General features: G+C 40.4%; 1 protein-coding gene across 1 annotated transcript in view; it reads left to right on the forward strand.

The window, feature by feature from the left end:
* Positions 1-26,204, forward strand: part of COL19A1 (collagen type XIX alpha 1 chain) — a 356,054-nt gene that overhangs the window by 275,146 nt on the left and 54,704 nt on the right. The window contains exons 16-25 of the mRNA XM_089921716.1: positions 5,601-5,645; positions 11,213-11,275; positions 16,097-16,132; positions 17,045-17,080; positions 17,177-17,230; positions 17,915-17,968; positions 23,129-23,182; positions 23,881-23,970; positions 24,746-24,790; positions 24,897-24,974. Coding sequence (XP_089777842.1) covers positions 5,601-5,645; positions 11,213-11,275; positions 16,097-16,132; positions 17,045-17,080; positions 17,177-17,230; positions 17,915-17,968; positions 23,129-23,182; positions 23,881-23,970; positions 24,746-24,790; positions 24,897-24,974 — 555 coding nt within the window. The remainder of the gene's footprint in view (positions 1-5,600; positions 5,646-11,212; positions 11,276-16,096; positions 16,133-17,044; positions 17,081-17,176; positions 17,231-17,914; positions 17,969-23,128; positions 23,183-23,880; positions 23,971-24,745; positions 24,791-24,896; positions 24,975-26,204) is intronic.

Below are 26,204 nucleotides of genomic sequence, written 5' to 3' on the forward strand. Positions count from 1 at the left end.
ATCTAGTATGAGTACTGCTACCCCCACTTTCTTGTCACTTCTATTTGCATGAAATATCTTTTTCCACCCCCTCACTTTCAGTTTGAAGTGAGTCTCTTGTAAGCATCATATAGATGGGTCTTGTTTTGTTTATCCAATCAGCCACCCTATTTCTTCTTACTGGAACATTTAGTCCATTGACATTTAAAGTGAACTAACAGGTATGTACTTACTGCTGTTTTGTTACTTGTTTTCTGGTTGTTTTTGTAATTCTTCTCTGTTCTTTTGTTATTGTAGTTTCTTCCCTTGTGGTTTGATGATTTTCTTTAGTGGTATGCTTGTGTTCCTTTCTCTCTAGTTTTTTGTGTATCTGTTTTAGGTTTTTGATTTGTTGTTACATATATGTAATGACCTATAGCTATTTCTACTTGTTTTAAACTGATAGTCGTTTAAGTTCAGTCACATTCTAAAAGACCTACATTTTTTATTCTCCCCCCACATTTTGTGTTTTTAAGGTCATAGTTTCCATCTTCATGTTGATCCCTTCACTGTTTATTGTAGTTGATTTTACAATTCTTTTCTTTTAATCTTTGTACTAGCTTATTTAAGTTGTTGATTCACAGCCATTACTATATATTTACCTTTACTGGTGGGATTTTTCCTTTCCTGTAGATTCTTCCTTCTTACTGTAGCCTTTTCTTTTCCACCTAGAGATGACCCTTTAACATTTCTTTTAGGGCAAGTTTAGTATTGATGAACATTTTTAGTTTTTTCTTGTCTGAGAAGTTCTTTATCTCTCCTTCAATTCTAAATAATAACCTTGCTGGGTAGATTATTCTAGATTATAGGTTTTTCACTTTCAGCACTTTCCCTTTTGGCCTGCAAAGTTTCTGCAGTAAAATCAGTTGATAGCCTTATGGGGGTTGCCTTGTATATGATTCTTTGTTTTTCTCTTGCTACCTTTAGAATTCTCTCTTTAACTTTTGCCATTTTAATTATGATATGTCTTGGTGTGTGTCTATTTGAGTTCATCCTGTTTGGGACCCTCTATGCTTCCTGTATCTGGATATTTTTTCCTTCTTCAGGTTTGGGAATTTTTCAGCCATAATTTCATCAAATACATTTTTTTACTACTTTCTCTCTCTCTTCTTCTGTGTTCTCTATAATATGAATGTTGGTATGCTTAACGTTGTCTCAGAGGTCCCTTAAACTGTTCTCACTTTTTAGAATTTATTTTTCTTTTTGCTGCTCTGATTGGATGATTTTCATAGTCTATCTTCCAGATTACTTATATGTTCTTCTGTATCACCTGGTCTGCTGTTCATTCTTTCTAGTGTGTTTCTTTATTACTCATTTATTGTATTCTTCAGTTCTGACTCATTCTTTTTTATATTTTCTAGTTCCTTGTTAAAATTCTCACTGTGTTCATCTATTCTTTTCTCTAATTCAGTTATTATTCTTATTACTAATGCTTTGAACTCTTTATCTGATAAATTACTTATTTCTATTTAATTACTTGTCTTTTCAGGGGTTTTCTTTTGTTTCATTTGAACCAAATTCCTCTGTCTTCTCATTTTGCTAACTTTCTCTGTTAGGTGAACCAGTTACCTATATGGTCTTGAAGGGGTGTCCTTTTGTGGGAGCTTCCTTCTACAGTCTGCATGTGCCCAGTGGCTTTGCGGGGAGAGCTGGATCCGACCTGAGCCTGAGGCACGTCTTCTTCCAGGGTGTGCTGGCCGCTCTTACCTTGGTAGGAAGTGGGGCTGGAGATGGAGGTGCTAGAGCTGGAGCCAGGTGTGATTCAGGGCTTCTCCTCTGCTTAGTGACCCTCACCGCCCCACTGGGGAGTGGGGGCAGTTTCCTGGCTGCTGGAGCAGAAGCCGCGAGGGTCAGGTCTGAGATGGCGCTGTTCCCTCCAAGAGTGTGCTTCCCCCTCTCCCATCACCACCACCCTTGCCCCAGAGGGGAGCAGTGTTGGAACAAGAGGGCCTGGAGTGGTTGCTCAGTGTGGGTCAAGGTGCAGGCTGTGGTGTTCCTGGCACCGTTAGAGTTCTGGGAGGCCCCCACTCTGCTGCCTCCAGGGGTGACAGCAATGGCCACTGTCCCCCCACTCAGATGCTGTTCCAGGTCTAAGGCAGCTCCATTGCCCCACAACCGCGCACCCCCCTTGGCCATGGCAGTCCTTGCTGTAGTGTGGAGCTGCACCACAGAGCCAGCGGGCTGGTCCAGGTGCTCAACTTGGGCTGGGGAACCTGCAGGCATGGCCACAGGTAACCAGCCAGAGTCCTGGGTAGCTTTCATCTGCTCCCTCCGCCTTGTTTTGGGAGTAAGCGAGTGTGCGCACACGCTTCACAAGCAGACTCGAGGTTTCTTACAGCCCCGCTGTCAGGGCCACTGGTCTGCAAACCAGCTAAGGGGACTCATCCTCCTGACGTCAGACCCCAGGGCTGGAGCACCCAAAATGTGGTTCAAACCACTTGCTTCCCAGGGAGGACCTCTGAGGCCGTGTAATCCCCCTTCTCTTCTGTGTCCCCCACTATGGGCACAAGTCCCAACCTGATCGCTTCTCTTCCCTTCCTACCAGATTTTGTGTGGATCCTTCTTACGGTCTTGATTGTATAAGAGTCTCTGTGTCAGTCTCCAGTTTGTTTTCAGTGAGAGTTGCTCCACATGTGGGTGTGTTACCAGTGTGTTCGTGGGGGGAGGTGAGCTCAGCCTCCTCCTACTCTGCCACCTTGGTCTCCCCAGAATTCCTGAAATGTGCAGGCTGAGTGGCACACACAACAACCTTCTCCGCTGCACCATAGAAACTCTTCAACAAACACACTCAAGAGGGTACAGCTATTATAGCTACTCAAAAGGTTTATGAGAACCATTCAGATAACATGGCAGCAAGGCACAAAATGACCTGGTAAAATTAGAATAACATCTGAGGCAGAACCGTGGGTTCCAGAAACACAAGGACGATGTCTCATTATTTCTGTAGAGCCAAGTAATTATCTGGTACAATTAACTTGGAGAAAGCGGAGAGGAGAATCTCACATGCCAACAAATCAATGCAGCTGAAGTTCCAGTTTGCCTCTGCCTTGAGTACTGTTAGCCCAAGAGTGGAGAACACCTACAGAGGCCACTGTGGGTCCTTGATTAGATGAGTTTCCTGACCTAGCTATGGAGTGAAGCAAACATATGGCACTCTGCTAGGCAGTAAATACCATGTTGTTTCTCTGCATAGGAAAGCCTCCAGAAAAATCAAGATTTTAGAACAATACAGCCTATGGATAGAATAATATGACTTGGTGCTGCAGAGGCATTTCTTCATCCCTGAAGCATCTCTGATGCCCTTTAGGTTGCTGGGGTTCAGAGGAGGAGGGGAATCTAAACCAAGGTGCTACACTGTGAGATGCTCTCAGCAAATGTACTTTGGGTGCTCTTCTGCTCTGCAAGCCAAGAGCATGGGGCCTCCCAATCCAAAGACCACCTCTGAACAACTTGTGTCTTAGACCAAAGCATGTTCCGCCTTCCTCACACGTCACAGCATAAGCAGAGCTAGGCAGAGACTCTGATGGGTTGTACATAGTCATTGGCTCCAGGCCCAGGTGGTAGTATTTTCAGGAAATTCCTAGAGTTTCTGTGTTTCTGTGCAGATTGCATTCAAACAACCTACCATTTTCTAACTGCTCATTCTTGCAATGAGCAGTCTTGGAGTGCTATACCTCATTTTCAAATATGTCCCTGTAATAATTTATAGCTTGGGATTTTGAGACGACCATTTTTATTTTCAATTTAGACATCTCGGATCAAAGTTAAGTAGGAAAAATGAGAGAATATCACAAGACCAGTAATAACAGCAGTTATAAACTATTTATTTTTAATTGGAGTAGCATGAGTAACATGGAGGCACATTTAAAATATTAAACTGTAGCAACAGTGATCTGAACCAGTGCCTCTGTGTATTTTTGTTGTTTAAACATTTCTGTACTTTGAATTTTCTCTACCAACATATGTATTTTTAATTTAAAAAGACGTTAATGGGAAAAAAACATGTAAGTCAGAATCATTGGCATATTTATTCAACAAATACTTGTTGAGTGCTTCCTATACGTTAGGTAGGACACTAGACATGGGGCGGCCATTCAGTTCCAGGCCATCATGGACCTTACATGCCAATGCAAGAGGTGCAAATATTTTTAAACAAACACAACATTTTCAATGTTAGTATTATGAAGGAGAAACACCATGACCAATGGGAACCTATGAGCGGAACCTGTCTGGAGACCCACAGGAAGCGTTTTATCTCAATAGTTGAGCCCTGAGGGTTGAGAGGTTGCTAACCAGACAAAGAAGTGAGGACAGGGTGGGGAACTACAGGGAGGGACGGGAAGGATCTCGGTCCATTTGAAGAGCTGAGAGAAGACCTTAATACGACTCTGCTAAGGTTTTGAAGGAAGGAGGTCAGAATGTCGTTTGAAGATCACTCTCCGACCTTCTATAGAGAACGTATGGTGGGGAGGGGGGAAGAGCGGATTATAGGGCCAATGAGGGAGCCATTGCAATGATCCTGGAGAGATGTGACGGTGGCCTTCCCAGTGAAGGCGAGTAGAATGGAGAGAAGAGATTTGGGGACAGAGGCAACCAGACCGGATGACATTGTCCTCAAGGAACAGAGGAGGGCAGAGTTAACGATGACACCCAGATGGAAGAAGAAAGAGCTCTACAGATGGGAGAGGATGAATTCAGACTTTCTTTCCTTGATTTTTTTCAATTATACAATGAAATTACCACTCATTTTAACAAGTCAAACCGCAGAGATATATTAGGAAGAAGTTAATTATCATTCTCCCCCTTCTGGACTAACAAATGTTAACAATGTGATATTCTCATCTTTCTCACTTATATCGCCTGTATTTGTTAATTCGGTTTTGAACTTGTCAAATATAAATCTCTTCTAGAATTTACGAGTGATAGGTCAAGTAGAAAATTAGATATAGGGGTCAAAACCCAGAAGGGAGACGTGTGCTGGGTTTACAAATTTGTCTTTCTTGGTGTAGATGATGCCTAAGCTGCGGGGCAGATAAGAGTATCTGGGACCAAATGTTGAGTCACAACAAGAGAGCTGGACCCAGTCCTGAGGAGGTCCAACCTTGAGCAGTTAGGAGATGGTGTGGGAGGAGAGGTCAGAGAGACAGGAGGAAGCAGGAGAATGTGTGGGATACAAGTCACGACATGCCAAGTGCAGCCAAGAGGGCAGTGAAAGGAATGTCCATTACACTGAGCAGCAAGGATATCACTGCTAGCCTTAGACAGTCCTATCCGTGGAGTGGATGGGCACCGAGTGAGGCTGCCGGGCGTTAATTTGAAGTATTGCTAATTCACCCCTGGAGACGTGTATTTCTCCAGCATCACCTCCTGGGGGGATGTCACAGCAAGGATAGGCAGGGTCTCAATAGTTAGAGCTTTTCAGGAATATTTGACAGAACATGAGAGAGGCAAACGGGATTAAAATGTTATCTATAAAAAGCTGTTACTGTGCTGTTATCTCACTATTTCTATGCTTAATTAGGGACTGAATGTATTAAAAATAAATGGATTTTTGTCTTTTTATTTGTTTTATGTTTACCTAGGGAAACCTTGGTGAGCATGGAGCTGGTGGCCCAAAAGGAGAGAAGGTAATCAAATTTGCGAAGTAAATTTGAGTAAAAACATCTTACACCAACTCACACCCATTCACACATCAGGGCAGTCCCGCTGCCCCGTGGGCTCCAAGTCAGCCTGCAGTGGGCACGAGCCTCCCTGGCCTCCAAGAGAAGGCCCTGAGTAGCTGACTACGGGAAGGGAACGAACACATCCACATCGAGGGGAAATAGCTGTCACAGGTAAATGAAATTAGGACACAGGTTTCGGTTTTTAATTAGATGTTTCATGGATCCATGTAGACGGCAAAAACCATCTGAAAGGCCCTTTGACACGATGCCTGAGGCTCGCTGTCTTTGTGTTTTCTTAAGCGTCCAAACATAAACTATCATGGGAGCATTTTGGGGTGGGGTTTTATCATGTACAGTCTCGGTTTAACCAAATAATTATTTCAAAATAGCTTTACAGTTAAAATACTGACGAATTCGCACTGCCTTCTCATCATCGTTCACGGGTTTAATTATATTAGCTGTGAAGATGACAGATGCCCTTGCCTGGTCAAAAAGATGTTTCACTCCTGTTCGATCCTGCAGTTGGGATGACCTTGGATTCAGTGGGAACGTGCCATTGTCAAGAAAAAAAAATGCAGGAACGATACTCAATGTTTGGTAATAACCTATAAAGGAAAAGAATCGGAAAAAATAGATATATATGTATGTAAAATGGAATCATTTTGCTGTACACCTGAAACTAACACAACGTTGTAAATCAACTATACTTCAATTTAAAAAGTGGGGGAAAATGCACGTTAAATCCACAGACAGAGGCAAGTGGGTTGGAAATACTCTGCAGGAACATGGCCTGGGGGTTCTCTCTTCATTCATTCACCCAGTAAAAATTCTCATGATTGAGGGCAGGGTATTTCGACATGAATCCAAGAAAATATGACTTCTGTGCCTTATAAATCAGTGCAGCCAATCTATTCACAAGATCATACCTCCGTAACCAGAAAAAACTGCTAAAAGGTAGTCTCAACAGAAAGTAGGGGCTTCTTATAGACTGACCATTGAAAATGAAATTTCCTGCAAATAAGTAAACAAATAAAACCTTGACATTCTTAAAAAGGCATCCCAGAAATTGATTATACAGCAATAAGGTCATTTATGTGTCTTGGATTGTACTGCTAGTACATTAGCATTATTTCCTGTAACCAAATAGCTTGCAGAATTCCTATACCACCATAAGGAGCACATTATATTTTAAGCAATTACTGCTGGACACATGCAGACTAAGGAGAAAAAAAAAGAAAGCCACAAAGCTTGTCACTTAGGACAGCTGAGCAAAGAGAGTTGTGGCACTTTTAAAGTATTTAAATGATGATTCATTTCTTGAAACAAAACAGCTGGCCCTGGTTTTGCTATGTTCATTAGGAAACATATGTTACTTAGGAATTCTTAAGACCTCAATGATGAGAAATTTGATTCTGTCAAACAGGTGTATTTCAAACTCTAAGGACCCTTTTTATGGCTCAAAATCTTTTCTAATTGCTTCAGAATCTTAAGTGGAATTAGAAAAAGCCAGTGGCATGACTGTTGCCTCTTCCTGCCCAAAGAAATAACCCAGGAGAGTCTACAGAGTACCTGATATAAATGCCCATATGAAATGATTTGTAAGAATTCTAATTAAAAGGAGAAAGACTCTGCCAGTAAATAATGCATATGATAAACTCAAAAACATAAGCACCACATTTGCTAGAAGAGTAGAATCACCTCTACCTATACACACTCACTTAGTACCTGGGCTGAATCTATACTTTTGTTCTTAAAATTATAATGCTGCTCCTGGGTCACTGTAGTGACAATTTAAAGCTCCTTCAAGCTGCTCTTTCAGATCTTTGCTTGAACCTGTGGTGGACTCTGGTGGTTCAGAACTCCAATTGCACGTTGGAACCCCCTGAGGGCTTTTAGAAAGTACCAGTACTCAGGTTCCATCTCCAGAGACTCTGATGTGGGGCAGAGCCCATGTATATGGTTGATCTGGGGTGGCAGCAGAGTGGGGGGTGGTCCATACTGCTATTATTTAAGAGGGCTTGAGGTGATTCTACCTGGCAGCCAGAGTGGAGAACCATTGAGTGCTAAAAAGATCCTGCTTTGGCATCAAAAGTTGATTGTGCCATTAACAACTCTGTCTCCTTGGGAAAGACACTTTATTTCTCTGAGCGTCAGTTTCCTCATTTGTGAAATGGACGTCTACACAGAGAATTGATGGCAGGATTGAAATCAAATGAGATGAGATGAACTTGCCCGAACCACAATACCTGGCACATATGAAGCCCTCACTAATGCTTTGCTCCTTCCTATTCATCCACTCCAAACTTTCTTCATTCTCATAAGGTATCATTTATCTCTGTTTGATATTAATAGTTAGTTGTTACCATCCTTAACACCCGGTCTTGATCATCTTTGCTTCTCTCACCATAATGTTGAGGCTCAATTCATCTTGTAGAATAAAAGATTGAACCAGAAGTACAATTTCAACCCATAAGCGAATTATTGCTGAATCACACATCACTTCTCGATGCACCGGCTGGCAGAGTAGAATCACAAAACCAGCCTACCATTCGGAACCCAGCCTTCCAGTGAAGCACCAGAACAGATGCAAACAGCAGTAAGATGAACACACAAATCACTCCTAGGTTAGCAGCCAAGTCCTGTATCAAGAGCACTGGGATACAGGAAGAAACACCAAGGAACACTACCGGCTTTTAATGGTAAATGGCGATGGAGACCATGATATCCAAGTAACCAGTCTGACGACCTGAGACTGATGGGATCTGGTGAGGGGATGATGCTGTGTTTGCAGATAAGTTGGGGAGAACTGCTCCTTTATAGAGACGGTGGACTAGGTGACAGAATATCTAAGGACTCCTGAGGAATTAGCGGTGTCTTTTAGGGCAGTTGTCAGAGGGAAAAGATGGAGGCTCAACACCACCAGACCTTTCAAATAGCGTCCAAGGTGTCAAATTAAATGACAGCCTTTCCTGAAGCTAAGTAAACTCATCACTTGTCTTTCAGCTCATAGCCACAGTGATAACTCACTGAACACCCATTCTAACTATGAAAAACAGCATACGTGTCTGTGCTTCAGGTGTGAAATGCTTTTGTTTGTAGAGTTTTATATAAGGGAACAGAGCCCTTAGATTTCCTCCAAGCCCAGACACCGCTTCGTACCAATCAGAGATGGACCAAAGCCTCTGTTGGGTCCTTGCTCTGCATTTCAATGGAGACCTGTATACATTGCTTCAAATACTTAGCAGCTGTGAACATAGTTACTCTTCCTCCAAGTATATTCCCCTCCCCTTACCTTTGGTATTGAGCAGATGTGACTTTTATAGTAATTTCTAGACCCTTTCCTTGATTTCTACATTTACTTTATGCAACTTATTAAGCATAAGTTTTTCTATCACACCAATGCACTGGGGCTTTTAGCACCCATCAAATGGGTAATAGGAAGGTCACTCTGTACAGCCTAACACTTGTATGAGGCCAATTGTTTATTTATTCTTTCAAACCAACAGCAATCAGCCCCTTAAATGTCTCCACCAATTTCTTCCTCTTTGTACTATGGTTAGAATTCAATATCTGTAGAAAAAAATGGCTTCTCCTACAGTATGGTAAGCGCAAAACTGATGGTACATTATATGTTTGGGTGGTACGCTATAAAGGAAAATACTTGTATTAATAAAATCAAGATTACATTTCCAAAATATATTCCACAAATCTAGACACCACCTTAATAAAAACATGGCTTTGTCTGTCCATTATATATGACAGCCTCCCTCTTCCTCTAGTCTAAAATCACAAGATACTGATTACGATAGAAATGTAGAAATAAAACAATGTTTTAAGGCTGTAATAAACTAGTAATTGAAATACTTTGGGTAGATTGTTGTTTGAGGATTCAAAATAAACACACCAGGGTTTCCCTGGTGGCGCAGTGATTGAGAGTCCGCCTGCCGAGGCAGGGGACACGGGTTCGTGCCCCAGTCCAGGAAGATCCCACATGCCACGGAGCGGCTGGGCCCCATGAGCCATGGCCGCTGAGCCTACGTGTCCGGAGCCTGTGCTCCGCAACGGGAGAGGCCACAACAGTGAGAGGCCCGCGTACCGCAAAAAAAATTAAAAATAAAAAAATAAACACATAAACATATCCACACAAGGGGCAGGTATAAAGATGTTCATTGCAGCCTTGTTTATAATAGAGAAAAGCTAGAGGCAACCAAATACCCATCAGTAGGGCTTTGACGAACCCCGATACATTAACACAATAGAACGCTATCTGAGGGTTCAATGAATGAGCTAGATCTAAATATATCTATTAATAGAGGATGGATATTAAAAACCACATTGAGTAGGGAAAAAAGGCACAAAATATTATATACAAGATCAAACAATGGCTTCTATAGAATTTGTTTTAAATATCCAAAATAACATATTATTTATGGTTCCACATATGCAGTAAAAGTGCAAAAATATAGACTGAAAACATAAGTACTAAAATCATGACAGTGGCTCTCTCTGGCACAGGAAGAGAGAGAGAATTTGAAACTTCTTCGGTTATAAATTTTTTTCTTTCTTCCATCTTGGGTGTGTGGTCCATGGAGGTTTGACATATTCAACTTTATGTGTTTTGTATTTTTTTCAAAATAAAAAAAAAGACAAGATGGGCAAAAAAGGCATATACTTGGAAGTGCAATGGTGAACATTGTTTTGCAAAAATGCTCCTGAGATTGGAAAATAACCAACATTACGTAACTTCTAGTGGCTGCATTTAATTTAACAACTGTCTGGTTTTCGGGAATGTTGGTTAACACTTAAATGGAAGCACAATGCTGGGACATCCCTGAAGTCTAATTAATGATATGTTTCCTTGCCACAAGTATTATTTCTAAAATTTTATTTTCTCAAAATTCCCTTTATATGTCACATACAAATCCCTTCTCAAGATTTTTGACCAGAACCTCTTAGGCATTTCTAAGTTGCTACTGTCCCCACATCAACAAGAATGCCTTCTCTGTCCACAGCCGAACACTTAAGTGGTGATATAAGTGCTGGAAACAGTGGAGAGATGTGTTTTTCTTCCTGTGACTCCTCACGCCTCCACCTCCCCCAACCTGAAAAAAGAAAGAAGTGTCTGAAATAAAATGGGTCTGGATTATTGTGTCAGTTAAATTATCTCACGTCTTTAAAACCACAAAAATTCTTTTTTTTTTTTTTTGCAAAAACAACATACAGCAGAGCGGAATTATAATTTTTTCCCTCTAAATGTTCTTTCCTTGAAAAATAATTGACTTTTGTTTCACATTCATTTTAAAGATCCTAATGAATATTATGGATTTCTAAAAGACCCAAAGGCATCGTGGCACACTGACAAACATTATTATGCAAATAGCCTAACTGGATTCAGAACTTCACATTGCCTCTTGGGGGATAAGAGATAACTTCCCTGGTTAGAAAGGGCACAGGCAATGCTCTGACCCTGACAGTCACAACAGGACTCACCTGGCCTCCTGCAAAAACTTTCTTCTGCTTTTTCTTGAAAGGGTGAAATTGGACCACCAGGATTTCCAGGCTCTATTGGCCCTAAAGGTGAAAAAGGAGAATCTGTAAGTATTTTAGCTTTGAGAGCAGAGGAAGAATATCCAAAAGATAGAATTAAAAATATATTTCTTAATCAGCCCAATTCCATGCACCTTGGTTGCCCCTGCCATAGGGAACAATAGATCAGATATTTGAGCATGTACTCTAGTCAAGGTACTAAGTTTTTTACATGTATTACCTCACTTAGTTCATTTTTAAAAAAATCACCCCCATCCTTCAGATGAGGAAACTGAGGCACAGAGAGGTTAAGTAACTTCTGTAAGTTCACACAGCTAGGAAGTATTGAAACCATGAATTACTCCTAGGAAGGCAGATTCCAGAACCCAGGGTTTAAAAATCACTAAGCTGGGCTTCCCTGGTGGCGCAGTGGTTGAGAGTCCGCCTGCCGATGCAGTGCCCCCGTCCGGGAAGATCCCACATGCCGCGGAGCGGCTGGGCGCATGAGCCATGGCCGCTGAGCCTGCGCGTCCGGAGCCTGTGCTCCCCAACGGGAAAGACCACAACAGTGAGAGGCCCGCGTGTGGCAAAAAAAAAAAAAAATCACTAAGCTGCCATGCTATAACTAAGCATAATAGCTCAAATGAATAATAAAAGCATCTTTGGGCTTCCCTCGTGGCACAGTGGTTAAGAATCCACCTGCCAATGCAAGGGACATGGGTTCGAGCCCTGGTCCAGGAAGATCCCACATGCTGTGGAGCAACTAAGCCCATGTGCCACAACTACTGAGCCTGCGCTCTAGAGCCCGTGAGCCACAACTACTGAAGCCCACGTGCCACAACTACTGAGCCTGCGTGCCTAGAGCCCGTGCCCCTCAATAAGAGAGGCCACTGCAATGAGAAGCCCGCACACCGCAACGAAGAGTAGCCCCTGCTCGCCACAACTAGAGAAAGCCCGTGTGCAGCAACGAAGACCCAATGGCAGCCAAAAATAATTTAATTAATTTTTTCAAAAATGAAGCATCTTTGGCAATGGCAGTCATTTTTCAGGCAGCTTTAGAATCAGTGCTGTCACTCATGTACTCCGAAGTTCTCCTACTTCAGGAATCATGCTTGCCCTTAGTATTCCATCCAGGCCAGTAACAGCCCTTCCTGGGACTCTCTGGGAAATCTCATGTGTCCCACAAATCCAGTCTGGTGTCTGCTGCCCCGTCCATCTGCCCGCTCACTCCTGATACTCCACACTTGTGGGCACGTCTCCCACCTCTTACCTACCTCTCTGGGTCCCCACTGACGCCCCTCCATGCTGGAACACTGACACTCAACCTTCTCCTAATTTCCACGTGACCCATAACAGACCAGTCCCTAAGATTTACTACAGTTCTACTGGGATAGCTGGGACTTGTAGAGCAGAATAGAGAAATCTGAATGGGTTAGAGCAGTGCTTCTCATACTAAGTGTGAACTTAAATAACCTGAAGATCATTTTGAAATGCCAATGCTAGTTCAGCGGGTCTGGCTTGGGCTTTTTACCAAACCCACGTTCAGCTGCTGATGGCTCTTAAGCCAATAATTCGAGAGGCAAATGTCAGTAGAAAGGAAAGATGCTTTAATCAGAAAAGCCAGCCATCTGAGAAGATGGTGGACTTGTGTCAAGAGACCAACTCCAAAGATTCTGCTCAGCCATGACAGTTTTTAGAGGGAAAAATGGGGGAAGAATCTCAGTGAATCATTGAGGCAGGAGGTTGGGTTCTGCATCTTTCTCCGTTGCATGCAGACTGGCTGACTCTTTCTTCAGATGTTATCTTGCCCGCGTGATCTGCCAGCAGGAGAGTTAGTCATACTTTAACTGCTTAATTCTTCATTCTTACTTCTTTTCATCTAGGAAAAGAATCAACAGGTTAGACAAGGCATGGGGTGCATTCAGGACAGCACAAGTCAGGAGTTAGTTTCAATTGCTTAGTGATCTCATTTTTATATTTAGGTTCTTTTAAGTTTAGAAGGGAACAGAAATGGGCAAAGAGGAAAGGGACAAAAGAGCTGCTTTCAGCCTGAGTGGCTGTATTTCTCAAAGTCCCAGGCCATGCTCCTGCTGTGGGTCCCTAGACCATGCTTTGCGTAGCAAGCGCTGAAGGATGTCACAGTTCCTAAGGGTTTTCCCTGTGGTTCTCCGTCCTGCCACCAAGACCCAACCCCCTGAGACTACCCTTCGCCCCATCTACCTTACCCAGGAGAAACCAGCTTCTTTTCCTCTCAGTTCTTCTCCTTGTCAGTTCCATCTGAATCCCTGAATTATCCCACACCCCTTACACATCTTTGCCTGCCTCTCTCCTCACCCCCCCACAGGAAAAAACACAAATTTCACGTTATTAGCAGAGCAGTTTAGCTCTTTATGATCTCAACCTCTTTAATACAGAACAGGATGTGGACTTAACTTTGCATAATAACCAGAAGGCCCGAACAGAACAATGGTCTTCATCCAGATCTGAATTAGGAGCCTGAATGGTACCTTAAAAGGGCACTTTGTTCCCCGTTATAGGAAATTTAGAACATGACCAGGTTAGACATCAGAGCTGAAATATCGTCTGGTTGAACCCCAGGATTTTATAGATAAGGAAAAAGAGGCTCTAAAATGTAAACGACTTGTCCCAGATGGTAGCCATTGGAACTAGGACGAAATATCAGGTCTCTAGATCACCAGGCTTCTGATTTTGGTTCTTTTTTCTTTTACAAGCAGTTACTTTAGTCAGTGTGGCTTGACAGAGGTTCTAGATAAGCAATGTGCTATAATCAGAAACAAGCAGTCACAAAGGCAATGTTGCCTATTGCTCACATCTAATTAACTTCGTCTCCTATCTTAAAACTCAAATTGATTTTTAGAATTAAGACTGAAAAGCAAAAATATAAAGCCCTAATCTAATATATAGAAATTATCCAATAATAAGAGATGTAATGATGTTGGATAGATATGGGTCATATTAGTCAGAGTAGGTAGGTTATGCCTAGTAACAAATTAGCCCTGAAATATCTGTGGTTTTAACCCAAGAAAGGTTTTCTCTTGCTCGTGCTGCCTGCCCAGCGTGGTCGGGAGGAGTGGGTGTCCTGCTGCACACGACCCTCAGTGACCAGTCACCAGGCTGATTAGCACCCGGGAGCTACACCGTCTGCTAGGTGCAACCTTCTCAGCCACCACTGCCAGGGAAGCGGGACTGGAGGATGACGAATGGGCTCCTTCAAGCAGCACGCATCACTTCTGCACACATTTCACGGTCAGAACTAGCTGCCTGGCCTCACATAACTGCAGGGAGCTTGGAAACGTCAGGGAGAAGACAGGGGCCCACAGTCCGCAGGTCACGGGACACGAGGCTTGTTCAGTAACCACACCCCTCCTGATCGTGACCTGAAGGTCAAGCCCCTAAGAGGACCTTTGAGAGCAGCAGTACCTACCACAGTGGTTCTCACACTTACCCTTGACTTTCAGATGCAAAAGAAAATTACTAAAATTACTAAGTTACTAAAAATGTGTGGTATCCATCTTATTGTCAATTCACTCCATTCAAATAATCAATCGATTACATTTCAAATCAAATCAAACAGACTGAGCAAGCAAAGCCTGGGATTGAAGTCAGGCTGCCTGGGTTTAAATCATCAGTGACCTCTTACTGATTCTGTGACCTTGAGGAAATGGCTTAATTTCTCTGGGCCTCAGATCCCCCCTCTGTAAATGAGTGTACTCGTCGTACCTAGCCTGTTGACACAAGAGGGTAACTGTGTTAGTGGATAGAAAGTGATTAAAACAGGTGTAAGTGCTTTATTCAATACATGTCAGCTACTGCTGTTATATCTGTAAAACTTTAAATTCCCTAATTTAATAAACTTTTGCTTGACACCAATAGTGTACCCCAGAGATGCTATGATAGTCAAGATGAATTATATCTCTACCTTCACAGAGTTTATTGACAAGATAAACAAGGGAACATACAGTGGGTGAATGCTGTTTTAGGGGAAGTAACTCAGTTACTCAGAAACTTTCTCTTTCCTCATTCCTGAAATGGGACAATATCTCCCTCACAGCCCTGTAGTGCAGGTTAAATGACATCATGATACATACCTTCAAGAACAGAAGTTAATAAGGGGAAGCCTCCCCGTGTGTGTGTGTGTGTGTGTGTGTGTGTGTGTGTGTGTGTGTTAAGGGTGGGTTGTGGTGTTAGTAACACAGTGACAACAGGGACAGTGTTACTTAATAAGGGGCATTCCTTCAAAGCTTCTGTCTCTCCCCGGAACCTTCATACCTAGACCCAACAAGAACTAGTATCAGTTCCACAGACTTGTACTGTTATTCACCCAGTAATTAACTGCTTCAAGCCATTTTCATTAAAAGAAAAATGAAAATTAGTAAAGTATTTTTAAAATAATGATTTTGCATTTTTAAACACTAAGTTAAACTGTATTTTTAAGCACCAATTTAAGTAACTGGAAAAATTCAAATGAATGCCCTTCCACTGATCACTCTGGCATCCTCGTATTCATTCTGCCTCTGATTGGATGTGTGTGTGTGTGTGTGTGTGTGTGTGTGTGACCATCTTCTATCTGAACCATGCAAGAGGAAGCTTTGGCCTTGGACCGCATTGTAATTTGTCAACCACTCAGGAGTCTCAAAATAACATTGAAATGATTAACTTACTGTTCATTTGGAAATATGAAATGGTTTTTAAATTCATTTTCATATGGTCCTTCTAAGCTGCATAGGCAGACAATGTGACATTCTGGATCACTGCATGTTTGCAATGGAGTCTGAGTTTGGCCTGCAGGATTTACGCCCATCCAGGTTTGGAGAGATTATTCCTAAAAGTGTTTATAAAATGATTCTGTTTTCCACCCATTTTCCTAGGGTGAACCCTTTACAAAAGGTGAAAAGGGAGATAGAGTAAGTAGATGTTTTATCACTGTCTTGGGTTTTCTACTTCATTTTCTTTCTCTCTGATTTCTAGTATGTTTACTTTGGAGTCTAATACATTTGATAAGGTCAGCTCCCTGAGGATTTTACTTTTTCCTCTGTGAATTTTGACTCTTTTATTTTGATAAATGAGAAATTTTAAACCTTGTTAAGTGTTATCGTGTGACGACACTTCCACATTGGCTTTGGGTAGTGTATGTTTTCTTTAACCCATTACTATTTGTGACTGGACATGAACGTGATGAAGGGTATACACTAAGGATATTTAAAATACAAAATTAATATGTAAGATACAGATTTTTTTCAAAAATTTTGTTAATGATACAAATTGGATTTCTCAAACAAGAAAGGATCAATAGTAAGTCATGGAAAATAAGAAAAGCAAACTCATTATAGCCAATATTGCCCTCTTCTGTGTAACCTTAATTTTTGTGTGTTTTTTTGTTCCATTAAATACATACACCTGAAAGTAGAATCTCCATGACATATCAACTTAAACTTTACTCTTTCTTTTTTGCCCTCATCTGCAGTTTTAGTTCTCTTGAGATACAAGATGAACTGGCAGCAAATTATAACAATGTCAGCTAAGTAGGGAACTCAGTGACCGCTAATGGACCATGATGGTTAAAGTGTCAAAAGTGACATTGGGGAAAAAAACTGTTACAGAGAAGAAAGAAAAATAGGAAATTATTGTTTATGTATTAGCAATAATTATTTTAAATCATATTTTAGAATGAACCCTCCTTGACTTCACCATGTCTTCCATAATTTTCCCCTTTATTGTATGTCAGCTAGTGGGGAAGTAGATGAATTGCAGCATTAGAGATGCTCTTCTCCATCCATATTTAAACATTACAGGTATGGTCCTTCTTTCATTTACAGGGAGAACCTGGAATAACAGGATCACAGGGAGTAAAGGTAATCCCCTGACACCCTTCTCTTGCATCTCCGATGTAATGAGATTGTGAAACATTAAAGTAACCATTTCACTTTCCTTCCCACCCATATGTTTAGGGCGAGCCTGGAGATCCTAGCCCCCCTGGTGTAATAGGAAGCTCAGGACTAAAGGTATATAAGAAATAACTGAGATGAATGAGGATATTATTTTGAAGTTATAGCCATTTCTATGTAAAACAAGGAACTCTGATGGACCACTCATTTTCATCACAAATGTTCTCAGAGACTTTATCATGTTTCCATGGTGATCTCCCTGATCCCCACATTGACCACATTTATTACATACATGGTGAGTGTGCCTTATGGATCACAGTGGGATTTTTAAGCTCTTTTCAGACCATATTCACAATAGCATCCTAAAAGCTTTACGAGTAAACAGTGTGAGCCACATCTATGACCCTGAGCTGTATTCTCAAAGAGAACAGGATTCAGTATTCAATTTCCTAAGCCAAAATTATGCAGCCCAGAAGTGTTTGAGTTGCCCATGCAGGACTCTACAGGAGCGTCCCAAAGAAGACCAGCTGTTGGGAGGTACTGGAGAGATTCGTGTGATATGCCCCCACCAGTGGGTAAGGCAAGTTATCCAGGCCTCACCTACTGGTGAGAACAGACTCATTTAAATGACAACATCTTGAAACTATCTTTGTAGGCCCAAAGCACATTTCAGTGTTATATAGAGGAGCCTGGATGGTGGAAGGTCGATCTTTCTATAGATAAAGGTTGCACCATATTTTACATATATTCAGGTACAATCTAATTTTTATCAAATTAAAGTACATATCACCTTCTATTTAGGGTCAGCAAGGACCTGCAGGCCCTATGGGACCCAGAGGACCACCAGGAGATACTGTATGTATAGTAGATGCATGTGTCTTTGATATTTGGAAATTAAATTGAGACTAAAGCATGTTTTTTTGTTTGTTTGTTTTGCGATACGCGGTCCTCTCACTGTTGTGGCCTCTCCCGTTGCGGAGCACAGGCTCCGGACACGCAGGCTCAGCGGCCATGGCTCATGCGCCCAGCCGCTCCGCGGCATGTGGGATCTTCCCAGACCGGGGCACGAACCCGTGTCCCCTGCATTGGCAGGCAGACTCTCAACCCCTGCGCCACCAGGGAAGCCCCCTAAAGCATGTTTTAAAGAACATCAACATCTGTTCATGTGACTGAGTTATACCACATTTTCCAAAGGCATGGGTCATCTCTACCAATAAAACAGCACACCTAATGTCAGGGGCTATTGAGAACATTAGTATCTTCATATAGTCATACGAGGTCCTTTTGAATATTAGCCTAACAAATCAGTCTTTGAAACCCAAGTTAGCATTTCCATTATACATCATTATAAATGGCTTTTGGTTCAATTCTCCATCCAACTAAGATACTTCCAAAGCTTCTGTTGTTGTCTTCTTGCAACATTCTCCAAAAAGGGCAAGTCTTTTGGCTGAAAATACTTATATAATGCAATTGGAGAAAGGTCCTCCGGTTGCATTAAACCTAGCTTTACTCGGCTCACAATTCTCTGTCTCTGTCTCTCTCTCTCTCACACACACACACACATACACACCCTCACACTGTTTAAATGTACTTTTTTAATTGAAGTAGTTGATTTACAATATTATATTAGTTTCAGGTGTACATTATGGTAATTCAATATTTCTATAGATTATATACCATTTAAAGTTATTACAAAATAATGGCTATTTTTCCTGTGTTGTACAATGTATCCTACTTGCTTATTTATTCTATACACAGTAGTTTGCACTTCTTAATTCCCTTACCCCTATCTCCTCCCCCCTTCCCTTTCCCCCACTGGTAACCACTAGTTTGTTCTCTGTATCTGTGTGTCTGTTATATATTGTTATGTTCAATCATTTGTTTTATTTTTTAGATTCCACATATACGTGATAACATACAATATTTGTCTTTCCCCATCTGACATATTTCATAAAGCACAGTACCCTCTAGGTCCAGCCACACTGTTGCAAATGGCAGAATTTCATTCTTTCTTATGGCTGAGTAGCATTCCATTGTGTATGTATATGACATCTTCTTTATCCATTCATCTATTGATGGACACTTAGGTTGTTTCCATATCTTGGCAACTATAAATAATACTGCTAAGAACATTGGGGTGCATATATCTTTTTGAATTACTGTTTTCATTTCCTTTGAATATATAACCAGGCATGGGATTGCTGGATCACTAGGTAACTCTATTTTTAGTTTTTTGAGGAACCTCCATAATGATTTCCCTAGTGGCTGCACCGATTTACATTCCCACCAATAGTGCGCTAGGGTTCCTTTTTTTGCCACATCCTTTCCAACACTTGTTATTTGTAGAATTTTTGATGGTAGCCATTCCAACAGGTGTGAGATGATACCTCATTGTGGTTTTGATTTGCATTTCCCTGATGATTAATGATGTTGAGCATCTTTTCATGTGCTTTTTGGCCATCTGTATGTCTTCTTTGGAAAAATGTCTATTCAGGTCTTCTGCCCATTTCTTAAATCAGGTTGTTTTTCTTAATATTGAGTTTTATGAGCTGCTTATATGTTTTTGATATTAATTCTTTATCAGTCATATCATTTGCGAATATTTCCTCCTATTCAGCAGATTGTCTTTTCATTTTGTCAATGGTTTCCCTTGCTGCGCAAAAGCTTTTAAGTTTAGTTAGGCCCCATTTGTTTATTTTTGCTTTTGTCCCTTTGCCTTAGAAAACAGATCCAAATATATTGCTACAATTTATGTCAAAGTGTGTTCTGCCTATTTTTTCTTTTAGGAGTTTTATGGTTTCAGGTTTTACCTTTAGGTCTCTAATTCAGTTTGAGTTTATTTTTGTATATGGTGTGAGAAAATGTTCTAACTTATTGTTTTATGTGTAGCTGTTTAGTTTTCCCAGCACCACTTTTTGAAGAGATTGTCTTTTCTCCACTGTATATTCTTGCTTTCTTTGCCATAATTTAATTGACCAATAATTGGTTTATTTCTGAGCTATCTATGGTTCCATTGAGCTATGTGTCTGTTTTTGTGCCCGTACCATACTGTTTTTATTACTGTAGCTTTGTAATATACTCTGAAGTCTGAGAGTGTCATATCTCCAACTTTGTTATTCTTTCTCAAGATTGCTTTGGCAATGTGATGTCTTTTGTGGTCCCATATAAATTTTAGGATTATTTATCCTAGTTCTGTGAAAAATGCATTGGGCAATGCATTAAATCGGTAGATTGCTTTGGGTTGTAATGACATTTTAACAGTATTAATCCTTTCAATCCATGAACACAGGGTCTTTCCATTTCTTTATATCTTCTTCAATTTCCTTCATCAGTGTTTTATAGTTTTTAGACTATAGATTTTTCACCTCGTTGGTTAAGTTTATTCCTAGGTATTTTATTCTTTTTCATTTGATTTTATATGGGATTATTTTCTTGCTTTCTCTTTTGGATAGTTTCATTATTAGTGTATAGAAAAGCAACAGATTTCTGTATATTAATCTCATATCCTGCAACTTTACTGAATTCATTTATTACATCTAATAGTTTTTTGGTGGAGACTTTACAGCTTTCTATATATAGTATCATGGCATCTGCAAATAGTGACAGTTTTACTGCTTTCCTTCCAAGTTGGATGCCTTTTATTTCTTTCTCTTGTCTGGTTGCTGTGGCTAGGACTTCCAATACTGTGTTAAATAGAACTGGTGAGAGTGGGCATACACGTTTTCTTCCTGATTTTAGAGGAAAGGCTTTCAGCTTTTTACCACTGAGTGTGATGTTAGCTTTGAGTTTGTCATAAGTGGTGCTTATGATGTTGAGATATGTTCCCTCTGTACCAACTTGGATGAGCATTTATCATGAGTGGATGTTTAAGTTTGTGAATTGCTTTTTCTGCATGTTTTGAGATTATCATAATTTTTACCCTTCCTCTTGTAAATGTGGTGCATCACATAGATTGATTTGCAGATATTGAACCATCCTTACTTCCCTGGAATAAATACCACTTGATTATGGTGTATGATCCCTTTTATAAATTCTTGAATTCAGTTTGCTAACATTTTCTTGAGGATTTTTGCATCTATATTCATCAGAGATATTGGCCTGTAATTTTCTTTTTTTGTAATGTCTTTGTCTGGTTTTGGTATCAGAGTAATGGTGGTCCTATAGAATGAATTTGGCAGTGTTCCCTCCTCTTCAACTTTTTGGAATAGTTTGAGGAGGAAAGGCATTAGCTCTTCACTATATGTTTGGTAGAATTCACCTGTGAAGCTCTCCAGTCCTGGACTTTTGCTCGCTGTAGGGTTTTTTTTTATTGCAAATTCAATTTCACTACTAGTGACCAGCCTGTTCAGATTGTCTGTTACTTTCTAATTCAGTGTTGGAAGGTTTTATGTTTCTAGAAATTTGTCCACTTCTTCTACGTTGTCCAATTTTTTGGCATATAACTAGTATTCTTTTATGATTTTTTGCATCTCTGTGGTAATGGTTGTCATTTTTCCTCTTTCATTTCTTATTTGGTTTATGTGTGTCCTCTCTCTTTTTTTTTTTTTTTTTGATGAGCTCTCACTAAAGGCTTATCGATTTTGTTTATCTTTTCAAAAGTCATAGCTCTTTGTTTCATTGATCTTATCTATTGTTTGGGGATTTTGGGGTCTTTATTTTATTTAATATTTCCTCTCTGATCTTTGTCATTTCCTTCCTTCTTCAGACTTTCAGTTTTGTTTGTTCTTTTTCTAATTCCTTTACATGGGAAGTTAGGTTGTTTATTTGAGATTTTTTTCTTGTTTGTTGAGTTAGGCCTATACCACCATAAACTTAGAACTGCTTTTGCTGTATCCCATAGATTTTGGAAAGTTGTGTTTCCATTTTCATTTGTCTTGAGGTGTTTTCTGATTTCCTCTTGATTTCTTCATTTACACATTGGTTTTTTAGTAACATGTTGTTTAGTCTCCACAATTTTGTGTTTATCCCATTTTATTTCCTGTAATTGATTTCTAGTTTCATGCTATTTTGGTTGGAGAAAAATGCTTGATATAATTTCTGTTCTCTTATATTTGTTGAGACTTGTTTTGTGGCCAGCATGTGATCTATCCTGGAGAACATTCCATGTGCACTTGAAAAGAATGTGTATTCTTCTGTTTTTTGATTGAATAAATGCACTTTCCTATCCATTCCCCTATGTCAGCTTTGTGTCCCTTGGACAATCTCCCTAGCCTTCTGACATCTTGGGAGCCAAAACCTCACTATCAATCCTCACTTGAGCAAAACGAGAAAAATGCTTGACCACCACTTCTTAACACTGATCTCTATCTGGCCATGATTTGAGTACCCTCCATGCAACTGTTAGAATCTCTCCTTTTCCCATCACCTTGGGAGCAGCGCCATGACATCTTGCTCTGTTCTCCATGCTCCCTGACTGAGGCTCCAGGGGTTCATCTTTCAGCACGTTTGGTCACTTGGTACTTTGAACATTCACTTCATGAAGCAAATCTTTTTGTTGCACCCCCAAGCCATATAGTGAACCATTGAAGGTGTACCTAATGGAGAGATCTTACAAAAAGAAACATAATGCTGGTGGCACAGGTGGAGCCACAAGATGCCCAAGAAATGACATTAAGTGATAGTGGCTAGAGCTAAAATAGAGAATAAAATAAAAGAACCTTTCTTGCCAAATCATAGTAAAAGCTATTTTCTATTTACCCCATTGTCTTTCTGAGTCATAGGGTGATGCCACCAAGAGCCGTTCTTCCATGCCTTTTGGCAGTAATATGGATGGGGCATTTAGTTCAGGTCTCCCTTATTTAGTTTCTTTCTCATTACATTCAGGTTACCTCACTTGAAACAACAAGCCACATATTTTCATTAAGGTTTTTCTCTCTCCAGCAGACCAAAATCAACACGTTCCCATGTAGTTTGCATGTTAGAATTCTGTTCTCCTGACAAAGACTCACAGATAGAAATGTTATTACAATAAGAGATTTTCTAATTGCTCTCTCCCTTTTATTCTGAATTTTCTAGGGATTGCCAGGAGAACACGGTATCCCAGGAAAACAAGGCATTAAGGGAGAAAAGGTATAGCTTCCGTTTCACTCACTTTGTATATTAAGTAGCTGGGTAGGAGGAAGAGACAGAGGGTCATAAGGACACTGGGGGAGTGAAAGGACAGGCCAGGGCAGCTGGGATTGTGCAGGAGATAGATGTTCGCATAAATTATGGCATGAGCATCATCCCTGGACACTGTGGCAGCCCGGGTTCTGGCACTGAAAATGCAATGTGACAGAATGAACTGCCTTAGAGTTGAAGATCTCAGGACTCAAAAAACCTGTTTCAGGCTCAGCTAACAACTCAGGTATAGACTTAAGAAGTCTCAATCTCTCAGTACCTGTTTCTTGATGTCTACGTGGAAATAGTATTTTAGTACTGAACCATTACTTGGGAATAACTTAAAGAAAACATAAAGGTCATCTAAAGAACCATATGAATAGATTTTTATATTTTTTGCATATCTATTTATACACATACATACATTTCATGATACTGTAAACCTACCGTAACATAGCTCACCGCAAGATCTAGGTGCACTTAAGATAACAGAACAGTGTCCGCGTGGATTGGACACTCAGTACATATAGTGGAATGAGTGAGTGAATGGGTGAGAGAATGCAGTGTGACTGGCTATGGTGACAACTTAATACTATGGAAACTGCTGCCTCTACACGTCCCACCATGAACCTGAGTGATGAAGTGAGAATCTTACCTTGTTTCCTCAGGGAGACCCAGGTGGGATTATAGGCCCTCCTGGACTTCCAGGTCCAAAAGGTGAGGCTGGTCCTCCAGGAAAAAGCCTGCCAGGGGAACCAGTAAGTACCAATCCTTTTACTAACATTTCCTTTGAAAGCTGATTAATTACTGTTTGTGTGTTCCCAGTTTCAGATCACAGGCATAGGAATGTTTAGGTCTGCAGAAAAAGAAGTGTTCATCTTATTCTTTAGATCAGAGGTCTAATCTTTTTGGGAATTTGATGCAAGCAAAGGGCTCTCATCTGAAGAAAATGCACACACATGCACCATTTTTCATACAATTCCGGGAGATTCATAGGCACCCCTGAAGCTTCTGTAGGGACTATTTAGGGATCTATGAAGCCTAGTAAGGTTTGCTAGTTTTAAACCATAAACCTTCCTTGGACAATCTCTTAAAACAGAAGAACTGCCTGAAATTTCCCTTCTAGAGGCTCTGCATATATAGCCATAGGTGGTCATCTTTAAAAAATGTCCCTGTGGCCTGGGCTAATCCCAGGACATAGAAAACTGGATAGCTGGAAAATCCAACCCATATGGCTGTTTCATCTGCCTTTTTTTCTCATCCCCTTTGACCTTTTATGTGAATAGTAATAAATAATTCTCAATATCAGATGCCTCATTTTAAAGATGAAAACATCTTATACTTTAAAGTAACTATACAAAATCTGTAGCCTAGTGAAATTTGTGTTCCCTCTTCCTTACTATTTTACAGAAAAGGTTTATTCAAAAAAGATGAAGAGCAATGAAATATTTTTGAGTTATGACTTCCAAGATGTAATTAACCTTTTTAGGAAAAGAAATATATTCACTTCCTTTTCTCTTCTTTTTCTTTTAGGGATTAGATGGAAATCCTGGAGCACCTGGCCCGCGAGGGCCAAAGGTAAAAATATCTTAGATAATGTTTAAAGAATTAATAATTAACGAAATATAACTGGAAAATCCATGTCCCTTGAGCCTCACACTAACAGAAGCATCTAATTGCACAGGGAGAAAGAGGACTGCCAGGTATCCACGGCTCCCCAGGTGACATAGGCCCCCCAGGGATAGGAATTCCTGGCCGAACTGTAAGTGAAATTCAATCAAGTTTTTGAAACCCTGTTGACCCAATGTTGTGAAATAAAATCCAGCAACAAATTTGAATACGGAGAAAGGAGTGAAATGGTCAGAGGAGATACAAAAAGTCAGAGAGCAGGAATTAATGGGCTTTGTGGCTATATCCTAAGCACAGAAGGTACCCACTGTTTATTGACTTACAGATGCTAATCACACGTACACTGATTTTGAATTAGAAGAAGTTATTTAACACTTTATTCCTCCATTCTATATATTTAAAAGTACAAATGAGTGTAAGATTATGAGAATGCCCAATATTAGGATATTATATATCACTGTTTGTTTTTAATTAGAATAAAATGAAAAGTTACTTTTAAAGTGAATGGAGTGCCTATAAATGAGATGATATCAAAAATCTCTATGTAATATCTTAGAGAAGAGAGAATAGAGGTAGTTTTTGATCGTTAAGACAAATAATAGAAAGTTTTTTGACGTGTTTTAGCTACAAGGGTAATAATGATAATAATGACCATTGTATGCATACTTGTGGACCAAATAGCAGTAGGAGATAAAACTTTTTATTTACTACGAAAAAAGATAAAAGATTTTGGGACAAGAAAAGTGAAATAGATGGTTATCCCAAAGACATTAATTTGGAGATTGGCCTTGAAATGAAATTATCGTGAGAGGTAAAAGAAGATGTAAATAGTGAATGGTTATATTGTGTGTGGCTGGTGTTTGATTTTCCAGGGTGAGAATATAAAGACCACTGGAGATGGGAGATTAAACAAAGTAAAAAAGTAGGTCAGGAAATTATTAGGGGAGTGAAGGAGGTTGAAGCGAAAAATAAACCAACGAACCAAAAGTAACTTAAGCACACGGTATAAATAGAAAGGGAGCAAAAGGTAGCTTTGACAATATGAATATTTATTTAAAAGTAAGAAGGGAAAAGGCAATGAGCAGGTAGTGAAGCCAGGTGCTGAGACCCCAGCTCTTTACTCACCCAGGTGATCAGTCAGTTCCTCATCCAGGGGTCCATGGTCATGAGACAGGGATGGATCTGTCATCATTAGGTTCACTCATTTCAGTTACCCCAAATTCCAGTTTTCTAACATAGAAGAGAATAACTGAAGTTTTGTTTCCAGTTCCCGTCACTGAACACTGGTTCTGGCAATTTCCTCAGAGAAATGACTCCCAGTAAAAAGCAGGAAGGAGAGGAAGCCCCAGGCCGGTTACCCTGT

Source organism: Delphinapterus leucas, chromosome 12, assembly GCF_059928025.1.
Source record: "Delphinapterus leucas isolate spDelLeu-1000000601 "Yukka" chromosome 12, BTC_Dleu_Yukka2, whole genome shotgun sequence".
NCBI lineage: Eukaryota > Metazoa > Chordata > Mammalia > Artiodactyla > Monodontidae > Delphinapterus > Delphinapterus leucas.